This window comes from Arvicanthis niloticus, chromosome 6, assembly GCF_011762505.2.
Source record: "Arvicanthis niloticus isolate mArvNil1 chromosome 6, mArvNil1.pat.X, whole genome shotgun sequence".
Lineage (NCBI taxonomy): Eukaryota > Metazoa > Chordata > Mammalia > Rodentia > Muridae > Arvicanthis > Arvicanthis niloticus.
In genome coordinates, this window is record NC_047663.1 from 56,631,697 (window position 1) to 56,644,936 (window position 13,240).

Genomic DNA, 13,240 nt, shown 5'->3' on the forward strand with positions numbered 1-13,240 from the left:
GAGGATTATTGTGGCTCATGGTTCCAGGGGGTATCGGTCCATCCTGCGGGGGAACATTTTACATTTAATCAAAGCGTTTACTGACATTTGTGAGGAAAATAGAGAGTAAAAATGAACAAGCATGCCCAAGAGTGAGATGAGATATGGTTAGACTTTTAGTAGAAGGGTACACAGGAATCCAGGCACCATCGTGGTGTCTGGTGAAGGCCGAAGGATGGTTTTTCACAGATAGGCAACATTCTCTTAGCCCATGGATGCTTGAATTGTTTCCACCCTCTGGTTGTCACATAGAGGCTTTTAGTCACACTGGTGATCGTGTGTTTGTTCTAATGCTTGTTTGCACCTCTTAGGGGCATGTGGGCATCCCAGGAGCAGAACAGTAGCCACTGAAGTTTGCTGCTGCTGAACTTTGCCACAGTGAGGGACTGTTTGAAATTTCTAATGAGAATGCTCTGCTAGGGCTGGAGAGATGGCTCAACCATTAAAGGCTAGGCTCACCACCAAAAATATGAGAATGCCCTTCTACACATGCTAAACTAATGTTCGTCTTCTATTTTAAAAAAATGTTACATAGAGCTGCCCAAGTGGGCGTGTTTGGATGACTGACTGGGTCTCCTGAGTCACTAATGAGCTGGAGCGCCTTTGCATGAGCTCGCTGGCCTTTAGTGTGCACTGCAGTCCTTTGTGAACACCTTTCCTCTGTTGAGTATATGCTGTCTTGTTTATAAAATGGGGTGGGTAGACTCATCAAGGAAATAGCTGTGTATCAGGGGAAGGGAGTGCACTGCTCAAACCTTCACGGACATGGTTTTGCAATAGTCTGTCTCTCCCTTTTTGTTATCCCACACCACCTTTAGAATGTAGAGGGTGGGCTCATTCTCCGAGGCAGCACACTGTTTACTGACTTTCCAGTTTGTGTTATCTCTTAAGTCTAACCCTTATGAGCAGCACATCAGGGTCAAACATGTTTTGATGTTAGCTCATTCCATAGCTATTTTAGTAAACTGTCTTTTTCAGTATTTGACTTTGTGGCTTCAGAGGACAGGATGGAAGGTTTTCAGTGTGGTATTTTTTTTTTTCTTTCCAGAAAAAGTTGCCTTTGACGACACTGGCTCAGTGCTTAGTGGAGGGGTCTGCAATCCTGGGAGATGACACACTTCTCGGGTAAGGTGATGCCGTGTGTGTTTGTACTAAATCTAGGTAAGCTCCCGTCTGTAATGAGGTTCTAGGACACCTCATGGAGCACCAGGCGAAGGGACATGCCTCTGGCAGGCCTCGCCCTACTCTACTTTGTCCGCTTCCCTAAAATGTATTAGATTACATTCCTCAAGCTAGCCATGAACATCTATTCCCTTCCTTGCTCACTTCTTTCTTCTGTAGGTGACTATCAAGGTCCAGCTATCAGAGTATTGGAGTCTAGCAATCAAAATCCCCCTTTGGTTAATTAACCTAATTAACCTAATTAATAAGCCCCATTAGAATTAGACACCTCATTCTTTATGGGTTTTCCCCTTTACCTTTATAAACCACTATTTTCCTAAGGGCCAAATCTGTCTCTTCTGTATCTAGAGCCAATCTTTTGTCTTCTGAGACAATATCTGTATGTCCTCTTCATTCTCTCTTCCCCCTTCTCCCTCATCCTCTGTCTCCTGTCTCTGTCTCTTATTGCCTGACCTTTGTACCCCCTGAGCAACTTTTAATCTCCTTCATGCTGGGAACTTGGTCTTGGGGCTGCTGAGCTGATATGAACCCTTTCACCAGAGTTATCTAGTTCTGGGTTCAGAAAGCGTTGTTACCAGGAAAAATCAACCCCCTAGCCAAAGTGCTGTTGTTTGTGCCATGAGGAGAGTCACCATGACAAAGGGAAGTCTGGCGAAGGACAGCGAGATCCCCAGGCTCAAGTGGAGCTGATGGATGACAGCCATCGGATGTCTGAACGTATGTCGTTCCCAGCAAGACGAGACAAGCTCCTCTGGAGGTGAAGTCATCAGAGTGTCCTCCACTCAGCAGCCAGTTCAGCGCTGTACGAGGCAAGAGTAACAGAACAACGTGTAAGAAAGTGCAAAATAATGAACTGGAGTCAGTGTGTAATGAGTCAAAAACAAAATCCTTGACAAAGGAAATTGAATCATGTGGGCAGAGCTGAATAAACAAACCCCAGAACTCTAAAATGGAAAGTTAGCTGCAGATAGAACTTAAGTGAGCTAGGTCGAGGTTGTACACCGATGGAGACCTGAAGAACGAACTTGGAAACAGCACAGTGAGGTAGGAGCCAAAGAAGCCGTGAGCCCTTTTACCAGGGGGCACTGGGGACTGCACAGCTGTGCCATCTGCCGAGGAAGAAAGCGGAGAAGGGAAAGTTTGGAGCTGAAGATTTTCAACTGTAGGTAGGAAAACAAACATGTCTCTAAAATAAAGGAGTGTGAAAAGTTCTGTAAACTATAGAAAAATATTCATGATTTAGAGTCAGCCAAGGGATAAAGATGACCACCTCCACCAGAGCATTACACTGATAACAGACCACTCCTGGGCTAAAGAAACGCCAGGCAATGGTCTAGGATGTGTTCAGGAACTGAGTAAGAATTCAAGAAACCTGGACATTTATGCTAAATGAAGTCATTATCTAAGAATAAAGGGGAGATACAGAATGTTCAGGCACAGAATTAGTCCTTGCAGAGTGAATTTGAAGGCACAGTTTGCATATCGAGTAGACTGAAGTTTCATGGAATGGACCGTGTCCAGAGGGAAGCTCTGAGGTGAGCGGAACAGAGAACTTGAAGTCACTGCGTGGTACGAAGGGAAGTTTATTTTCCCTCTTGCCTTTCTAGGACCCTGGGCCAGGGCCCTACAAATAAGATTAACAGGACAGCTTGCCAGGAGGAGAGCAGACACTTTTCCCACCATGTGTAAGGCGTGCACACGGGGTAGTTAGGCGATGAGTAACGGGGCAGAGGAGGGGTAGAGCGTGGGCTTCTGCAGCATTGTGACAAACGAGAAGCAATGAGAAGACAAAGGGAGAGGAGTTTCTTAAGTGGCAGATTGTGGGAAGGGGAAGCTGCAGGGAGGCAACAGAAGGCAGGACGAGTTGGCAAAAAATTACAACGTGGGTTCCTGTGGCTCTGTCTTGGGATCTGGAGGTACCTGGTGATTAATATCTGTTCTTCCAGGTAGAAGGGAGCACGGACATGTTTGTAAACCTATTTCTTGCATTTAGGTGTCGTGGGAGAAAGACCACAATTTTGATTTTTTTTTTCCCTCCTATTTGCCTTCACCTCAAAATAATCCTTATGCCAAAGGGGCATGATTTTGGTGGCTTACTCTACTGTCCTTCAGTGCAAATAAAATACAGTCATTAAATTAGCAAACCAACAGTGTAAGAGTGATAAATTTGGTGGGTAATAAACCTGGTAAAACTGAAACATTAGATAGTATCAACAGGAGACACTGGGAAGGGAATGGTGTTTTCAGATCTTGAGGTATTTGAAAGTAAAGTAGGATATATAGGATATATTACCTTTAAATTTACTCTCTCTCTCTCTCTCTCTCTCTCTCTCTCTCTCTCTCTCTCTCTCTCTCTCTCACATGTGTGTGTATGTGTGTGTGTTAAGCAAAGAGAGTAGGAAACCAGGTGTGGGGGCTCATACCTGTAATATCAGTACTCAACAGGCTGAGGCAGGAGGATTGATACAACTTAGAGGATAGTCTGAGCTAACTAGTGAGTTCCAGACCTGCCTGGGCCATAGTTTGAGACCATAAGATATCTATGATGTCTTCAAGGGGACAACCTTGACGTACCAGTACACACATGGACAGAGATAGAATGGTCATGTATATTATCCAAACTAGTAGAAAGAGAAAAAGAGACCAATAGAAGGTAAAAGAAACAAGGGACTGAAAGTAAAACCTATCTACAGAAGAGACAGGTAAAGTTACTATGATTGGATGGGAAATGTCCTGCACAGGCTCATGTGTTTGAACATTTGGTCCCCAGCTGGTGGCTGCTGGCTTGTGAACCTTTGGGAGTAGGGCCTAGCTAAAGGAAGAGATGCTCTCCTGGATGGGCCTTGAGGATTATAGCTGGCCCCATGCTTGTCTGATCTCTGTCTCCTGGTTGTGCTGAGATATGATCAGGCAACTCCCCATGCTGTTTGTGCTGGAGAGCTGTTGAAGGCCCACCATGGTGGACTGCACCCTTTACAACCCTAAGTCAGAAGAAACTGTCCTCTGTTAAGTTGCTTCATGTCAGGGATTCTATCAAAGCAATAATAACAGTCAGTAACGAGACAGTGATGGCATTTACTACTTCTGCTCCCAGTCATCACAGATGCGAATGGAATAGACTGTTTAAAATATAGAGCATATACATATACAACAGTTCATAGGCATATACACATGAACTCTGTACATGTGGACTGAAACACAGTGTCACCACAGGGTTTATAGAAAGGCAGGCTGGCTACCCGTTGATCGTGCTCCTTTCCAGAATTCACTAAAGCTAGAATACGGACATTTTTGTTTTCCCTAGCCATATAAGCCCACAATGGTGACCAGAGAAAAGAAATCAGTGTTGGGATTTTGTGAGCTTTCAGACATAGGGATACCAAGAATAGTCTGGATGCAGCTCAGTGTGGCACACTTGCCTACTGTACATGAAGTCTCTGGCTTGATCCTTAGCATTATAAAGACAACAGTATCAAGGAATTTATTGGGCACATATGATTGCAATACCCCCACTCCCACGCACACACGGCAACATTCAATACTGCAAGGAATTCTCTCATGTTCAGAATGACAGCGTCAGGGTCTCTGCTCTGAGGTGGAATGGGTTATTAAAGTAATGAATGGGGATTTTAAGTTTTCAGTTATCCAGGGAATCCGAAGCTTGCACTGTTCACATCTGCAGGAGGTTTCTCTCCTCATCCACCCCCAGAACAGCTCTCCACAGGGGAGGAACAGAAACACTTTTGAAACATTGAACTCTGGACACAGCAAGGTACAGCAGTCTCAGCCACTAGAGACGAAGATCTGGGGTTCCTGGGCATAACGGACGTGGCACTCCTCAGCCCCAGGTCCCAGGCTTTTCTCCTCCTGGAAAGAAAATAGAAGTATCTTTCCTGGAGAACCTGCAAGGTTCCAAGGAAGGACATAAGGCTGTGAGGATGTTAGACAGAGAGAGTGCCCATGGCTCACCCTGACCATTCAGGTGACATTTCTCTCAGCTGCCTCACCCCTCTCTCAAGCTCCAAGCTTGCCATCCCCACCCTTAAATAGAAGCAGGCCCACGATTTCCTCAAGCATCTGAAGAAAGTCCAACCTCAGTCAATCCAGGAGAGAAATATGATTTGAAAGAACTGGAGTTGGGGTGGGGACAGAAGGTTTCAGGTGAGCCGCTGGGTATGTTTTCAAATGGTAGGGCAGGCAGTGCAGCCATGAAATCAAAAGGACATTGGTATGAGATGTTTACTCTGCAGGAGCATTCAGAAACGAAAAGCAAATTGGAAGAAATGAAAACAAATGACTGCAGATGTGAAATTCTCAGTCGAAGATGATTTAGGGGAAATCATCCCGAAAATAAAGCATGAAGACAAAGACATGGCACACAGACAGACTTGGAAAAGTAAGGGAGTGGTTCCAGAAGTCATGCTGAAATAGCAGGAGTTTTAAGAGAGAGAGGAAGAAATTATAATGATAATAAAAAAATAATCTGAAAACATTTTCCAGATGGAAGGACTTGAGTTCCTAACTGGAAGGGCCTGCTGAGCTCCGACAACTGTGGAATAAAACATTAACCAGCGCTCGAGCTTTGCGATCCTGAACAGTAGTGGCCGGACACTGCACAACCTTCTGGAAATCAGCATTGTGCTATCACAGAGAACCAGAATCGCAATGCCTCCCGATCCACCTAAAGCAACAAAGGAAGCTAGCAAGTTAAAACAGCCTTGGAAACAGAAAGAGACACTGCTCAGTGCTGGACCCAAGGCCCAGTCCATGGAAACATAGAGAGGGATTTGAGGACTGTGGCCCTAAAATGTGACTTCACTTCTTGAGGAGGGTGAGCGAAAGAGGTAGATGCTGCGTGGTCAACATGGGGCGGCCATGGCCTTCCTAGAAATGCATGTGTCCAGGGGAGGTGAGGTCCTGAGCCAACTGGAAGAGTGGCCAGTGTTTGGGGCTCAGTCAAGCACACAGCAAGCAAGGCTGAGTGCAGAGCCTAGTGCTCAGGACACACTAACTGTGCAGCTTGACTCCAGTGCAGGTGGAGTAAGCCCTTCCCTTAAATGCTTGGGACCAGATAGTTTGTACAATTTGGGGTTTTCATAGCTTTAGAATAGTTACATAGTTCTTACCAGGTAAGTGTCTTTTATATATATATATATCATATATATATATCATATATAATATATATATATATTATATATGATATATATATATATGATATATATATGATATATATGATATATATGATATATATATGATATAGATAGATAGATAGATAGATAGATAGATATCTTAAATCTAAAATGTTTCAAAGACTCCAACTTTTAAAAGCTTGGGTTTGAGGAGATTGCCGAGATGATCAGTGGTTAAGAGCACTGGCTATTCTCCCAGAGGATCCAGATTTAATTCCCAGCGTTTACATGGCAGTTTACAACTGTCTGTAACTAGTTCCAGGGAATCTGATGCCCTCTTCTGGCCTCCACAGGTACTGCACATATATCATGAACAGAAGAAGGGAAACACCCGTAGACATAAAACAATAATTTAAATAATAAAATAATAATTAAAATTTTAAAGTTTGGATTTTTGGATGGGAATGGACTTCCTGTAATACATAGTAAAATATACATAATTTAACTAAACAGAAAATGAGGAAATGTGAACACAAATTATCAGTTTATATAGTTAGGGAGTCAATAACTATTGCTTAACATTTTACAAACTAAGAAGTAGCAGAAGAAATATGAAGGAAAGTCGGAAAGTTAAGTTGAAAGCACCCTGACAAAGGTGCAAAACTAAAACCACAAGCTGGAGGTTGACATTTACAGAAAATGATAGGTGGAGAATTAGAGCCCATTCTCCATTTCCCTCCTGATGCATGAGTGTATAAATAACTGCAAATAAATTCAAGTAACTAGATCCCAATTCAGAAGTAGCCAAGGATGTGAGGAATATTTCATGGACCATGGGTCTTGGGAGACTGAGAGAGATGGCATACAGACTCACCAATCTGATAGGAGTCAATATGTCCATGCTGAGAGTCATCAGAGCATAGAGCAGTGGAAGCCCTTAAACATAAAAAAGAGGCTGGGTATGCATGTGGATGTATGTAGATGTGATATATGATATACATACATACATACATACATACATACTACAGCGGTGCATATGTGGTCACTTAAATCTTTTGATCATGGAAAAGCTTAACATGGAGATAGACATGTTCATAAAAAGGACCTCTACATAACAAAGTGATGAATTTTCCATCAGCAAATATGAAAACGTCCTAAAAGTCAGTGCAGGTAGAGCTGAGGAAGCTCAGTGGTAGCATTCTTGCTGGCTGTGTGCAAGCTGCTGGGTTCAGTCCCTGCACTGAGGGAAGAGCCATTTACGCAAGATAAGGTGAATATAAAACCAATGGTGGAAACATTTTTAGCCAAGTGGTAGCATCATGTTATGTGCAAGCATATTAGGACAGAGAAGGGATTCTATCAGCTGAGACTAAATTGTCTGCTTATTCTTTCTTTGACATTTAAAACATACCTGAGTTTCAATGAACATTGTACTGTGTAAAGAAGACAGCCATTTGGGAGAAACTAACATCTTTGAAATAGTCTCTTTTCTCAGGAAATGGACTGACTTTCTCTTTGTTATGTTGTCTGCCATTTGGTCAGTATTGGGCAATTCGTAGGGTGACTTTCCGGCTTTTTTCCATATACACACTAAATATTCATTGCATACTAAGTGAGTTTCCACAGCTTAGGAGTATTTTCTTCAAGTGAGGTCCTGTCAGAATTGAGTTTTAGGTATTTGCTTAAAGGTGTGGTGTGATAGAGAACCCGTCTTACCTGCTCTCTCTGGTGATCCCAGAGGAGACAGGAAGCAATTGAATCCCAATGCTGGAGGACTGGGCTTGGGCGTTCCTATTTCCCCTGCCCCCACGCTCACCCCATTTTTCATAGTTCCCATGTAACCTGTTGTCCCTGGCACTCAGCACTGTTGGGGATATCACTGTTGTGATAACTTCAGACATGGAGACAATGGGAATGGCTTGGTCACTGGTAGCCATGGAAACCGGTCAGTTTATTGACACTGACTTGGGGACATTTATTAAGCCAAGAATGAGGAAGTGTGACTCTGCCTAATGTGATGGTCCAGGATATTCAGGATGCCTTTCCCCCCTTGCTTGCAGGAAGATGCTGAAGCTCTGTGGAGAGACAGAGGACAAGCTAGCTCAGGAGCTGATCCACTTTGAGCTGCAAGTGGAGAGGGATGTGATCGAGCCCCTGTTCCTGCTAGCTGAGGTGAGACACTGAGTGAGGCTGAGCCTGGGACAGTGACATTCATTCACATCCAGCCTTCTACTGTTTCCTTCCTTCTCCCCAGTCACTGACCCTGTCATCCACCAGGATGACACACCATGGTCAAGATTTCCAAGTATGGTGGAGGAGCTTTCAGCTTCTTTCCATCCCCCACTGTCTTCTCTGTTCACCTTCGAATGGCTAAACATACAAAGCCAGGCAGACTCACCTCTGTCTCTAACCCAAGTCTCAGCCCATCACCCTGGCCCCTCCCAACACCCAGTCCCTGCCCATCTCTGTCTTCAGTAACTAGTAGCATGAGTGGCAGCTCCCTCCTGAGGAGTCTGGGGAGCTGGTGCAAGAGCATCTTCAGGCCTCTTTGCTTGATATCCTTTTCTTCCTGGATTTTACACAATACTAAAGTAAACTATTTTATTAAAAAGCTATCTTAACGTCTTTGTGGCAGTTTCCCTAATTCCCACCTGGCACAGCTTTATCCAGTGAGACGAGCCGTGCTGGGATGTTTATGGACCTCTCAGTTGTGTTTCACTGGCCATACAAGACCTAACAGTTGCTCTGTGTGGGAGATGGAACTGTTTGTCCCTGTGCTGTAAGCTAGCCCCTAGACTTCTTCAGCCATGACACACATGGAATGTGCTTACTGGGGCAACTTGCGAGACTCAGATTTAATTCTAGTTATCTCCTGCCCATTTAAATTTAAAATGACACCATCTTTCACGACTAGAAGGTTTAGAAGCTTTGTAATATTGCCCAGTTCATATCTGGTTTCATCTCTAGATCACCTTCAGCATGTCCTTATCTCTCTGTATTTTATTCTGAGACAGAGGTATAAATAAATAATTACTTATGAACCTAAGGAGATCGAAGAATAAATTGACATGGCCCTTTGATGGCTCAGTATAGAGCAGCTGTGAGCCCTTGGATCACACACTGTGGATGGAATAAATTAACCATTGACCTCATTCCCAACTGCCCTTGGCGGGGAACACTCATGAGAGGCACCTGCTCCTCATAAGGCTATGGCCAAAGCCTGAAACAACCCCAAAAGTGTGTGTGTCGGGATGGGGTGGAGGGTGACACAAGACTCAGCATGGAACCCAGGCCCCTTGCTGAGACAAGAACCACAGCTCTGTCTCCCAGTCCTGCCCTGGGCTCTGTGCACTCTAATGATGCTTCTTGCTGTTGTAGGTATCCCCTTGGTGCATTTCTCCTCCCAGCTCAGCTGAGTGGGTGGAAAGTTCTTCACAGAGCACTAGGGGTTTCTCATGTTTTTCCCCTGTGTGTGTGTGTGTGTGGGGGGGGGGAACCAACAACTTCAGCTCCAAGATGATTTCAGTTCAATTCATAGCCAATTTTCCTTTTTAATTCTCCCATCCTGCCCTACTTTTGCTGGGCCCAGAACCAAAACCCTGCACTGGAGTCCTTAAGGAAGTCATTTTTAGAAAGAAAAATGTAAAAAGAGCATCCACATACAACCAATATGGAAGAAGCCCTTGTGGAGAACTCCACGGAGGCTGAGTTATTCACTGCTGACTGTGGGAAATCTTGCTTTATTTCTATAAATATGCTAACATGGCTTCTTTGTTTCCATAAATATAAACTGTGTCCTAGTGGCATCCCTTTGCAGCCCCTTAGCATCTCGGGTCTGCTAAGGCCATGGTTTCTCTGAGCTCAGCTGATCATTTGAGTTAGGCCTGCTAGCACTTAAATGGTAGTGTGCCCTTCCTTTCTCCGGCTTTTGGCCCTTATGGAAGTGGACACAGAAGCCATTAGCTCGGTTTTGCTGTTGTTGTTTGTTTTGTTATTTGTTTGTTTCTGGTTTGGCTAAGAGCAGGACTGTTGCCTTTCCCAGGCAAGCAGAGATACACAGAACCCAGAAATGGCCCCAGCTGATGAGGGGCCTGCTGGGTGTCCAGGGAAGAAAGAACAGGTGCAGCTCAGGGAAAGAATTGAGAATTTCATCTGCTACTGGTTAAGGGAACAATATGTACACAAGATAAGTATGTTCTAGAAGCCAGGCAGTGGTGGCACACGCCTTTAATCCCAGCACTTGGGAGGCAGAGGCAGGCAGATTTCTGAGTTTGAGGCCAGCCTGGTCTACAGAGTGAGTTCCAAGACAGCCAGGCTTACACAGAGAAACCCTGTCTTAAAAAACAAAACAAACAAACAAAAATATGTTCTAGAAATGCAGTGGGCAGCTTGGGGTGACTACACCATATTGTGTCCCTGTGTCCTTGAAATGTGGATGACAACTCTCAGGTGGAGTTTTACACACACACACACACACACACACACGGGTGGGGGAGGGAGGAAAGCAGTGGTTATACTAGATGATAAATCCTGGAGCTTGACATCAGATTATAAATGTGAAACATAATTCCTATTTGTGGATGATTGGACTCAAGACAGTGATGAAGGGGGAAAGGTTTTGCTTACAGAGTAGCAGGAAACTTGTAGCAAACCTTCAGGTGACTGTCAGTAATTCTTCAAGTATTCTCTGAGAGCCACACTCTTCAAATACTAACCTTGACCTTTGGGCTTGACTGTGTGTCTCTTCTCTTCTGGAACTTCAGGTGGAGATTCCAAATATTCAGAAGCAAAGGAAACACTTAGCAAAGCTGGTGCTTGACATGGATTCTTCCCGGACCAGGTAGAGTTTCTTCCCTTCCTTCTCAGCCTCATAGGCAGGTCCATGATATTTGGGTGTGGAAGCAGGTTTGTGTCTGTGTGGTTCTCATTCATTAAGCTTTTCTTTATACCCTCTGTGTACCAGGCACTGGAGGTAACAGCAGTGGCCAGAAACATGGGCTCCCTGCCTGCCTGGAGGCTACAGTTGAGTTTGAAGGTAGATCTGGGCAAGAAGACAATTTCAGACAGCCATGCATTGAAGAAAAAAAAAGCACACTGGCTATTTTTGGAAAGGAAAGGTGGAGGAAGAGGCACTAGCATCAGATGGGGAAGCAGAAGAGTGCCTTTTTGATTAGGTGTTTCCTGGTCAGAGTCTGTACAACCAGAAGGAGGCAGGGGTGCAAAGATGTGGGGGAAACTGTCTAAGCAGAGGGCTCGGTGCACAGGGTCTATGGTGGTGTATTTGGAGTACAGGAAGAAGATGCATGACTTGGGGGAGAGTGGGCATGAGAACCAAGAGGCAGGACAGAGATATGTTATATGTGCATCAAGGGGATGTGGATATACATTGCTCACTCTGGACATGTGTCAGCTGCTGAAGTGGATGCTGTAGACTGAGGGTCCTTGTGATAGCCCTTCTGTGAGGCTCCTCCAAGGCCATTCAGTACCTGCTACTCAGAGACTACAAACTTCCTGTAGGTTCAGAAGATCAATACCAGTGGCCCTGATGTTAACTGTGGCTATTACGTGTGGACATGGTTCATACTTGCCTTCTCTGTTTTTCCCTCTCTCTTACCCTCTCCCTCCTCTCTATCTATCTATCTATCTATCTATCTATCTATCAATCTATCTATCTTTGTGCATGTGTGCATATGCACATACAAATCTAAGTTAAAAGAATAAAAGTTTATACACACTGGTCTAAAAGGAACTGTTTCTACTGTAAGTCCTTTGTAATTCAGTCTGAATCACTTCATCTTATTTTACTTTTATGAAACAAGCAAAACCAGAATGCTCTTGGATAGAGAGATTTAGGATTAAGAGCCTGCAGTAGGGTTCATAAGTCAGGAAACAGGATCCAGGCATGCTCTTATGCAGACCCATGGCCTTGGATGAATCATTTCTTAGAATGTATTTCTTCACCTTCGCACAGGGAGTACCAGCCATCTGCAGAGGTATTAAGAGCATCAAGGAAAGTAACCTGTGCTCCTGCTTATCCCAAGTGCTTTTCAACATAAAGCCCATGCTGAAAATGTTGTTATACTGGGGGCTTGGGGTGGGGTTTCTATAGCTGGAAGGATAGAAGGTGCATATAGTCACCACTGATCAAAAACAGCATGGGTTACATCGGCAGAGAAGTTACTTTAACTGATATATACCAAGCCTCGGTCTCCCTGAATGACTTCTTCAAAATACATTTTAGAAAGAAATTTCACAGCATGACTATACGTCGGAAGCGAATGCCTTTTGCTCCAGATAATCAGGTGAACCCGAAAGCAAACGGCTGGAAACAAACCCGGTATTGTTGACATTTGCATCCTCTTGGCCACGGAAGGCTGTAAAACCCATCTGCCTTCAGGGGAGGCAGTGGCGGTTACAGTGAGACATGTGCCCAGACAGTCAGGTATTTGAATGCTTGGTCTTCGGTTGGTGGCACTGTTTAGGGAAGTAATGGAACCTTCGGGAGATGGAGGCTGGCTGGAGCAAGCACATTGCAGAGGGTGGGCTTAGACCGTCCAGTCTCTTCCCATTCCTGGTTTGCTTTCTCTGCTTTCCACATGTGGCTGGAGCTGTGTCTTCTCAGCTTCCTGCTCAGTGCGGTGCCTCCCCTGCCATTATGGATTCTCCCTCGGGAACTGTAAGCCAAAACAGACTTTCTTCCATAAGTCACTAATATGAAAAAGTAACTAATATGAAAGGGGCAGTGACACAACCCAGATACGACTCTTGGGACACCTCCACGCCGAGCACTCAGGAAAAGAACAGGATGCAGGAGGGGTTTGGGGCTGCTGTTATCACCAAGTCTCTATACTGCAGAAAACGCCATCCCATGACACAAGTGTTCAGCAGTC

General features: G+C 44.6%; 1 protein-coding gene across 4 annotated transcripts in view; it reads left to right on the forward strand.

The window, feature by feature from the left end:
* Positions 1-13,240, forward strand: part of Arhgap44 (Rho GTPase activating protein 44) — a 158,131-nt gene that overhangs the window by 89,526 nt on the left and 55,365 nt on the right. For all 4 annotated transcript variants that reach the window (XM_034504793.2, XM_034504795.2, XM_034504794.2 and 1 more), the window contains exons 4-6: positions 1,088-1,164; positions 8,411-8,522; positions 11,114-11,190. In XM_034504793.2, coding sequence (XP_034360684.1) covers positions 1,088-1,164; positions 8,411-8,522; positions 11,114-11,190 — 266 coding nt within the window. The remainder of the gene's footprint in view (positions 1-1,087; positions 1,165-8,410; positions 8,523-11,113; positions 11,191-13,240) is intronic.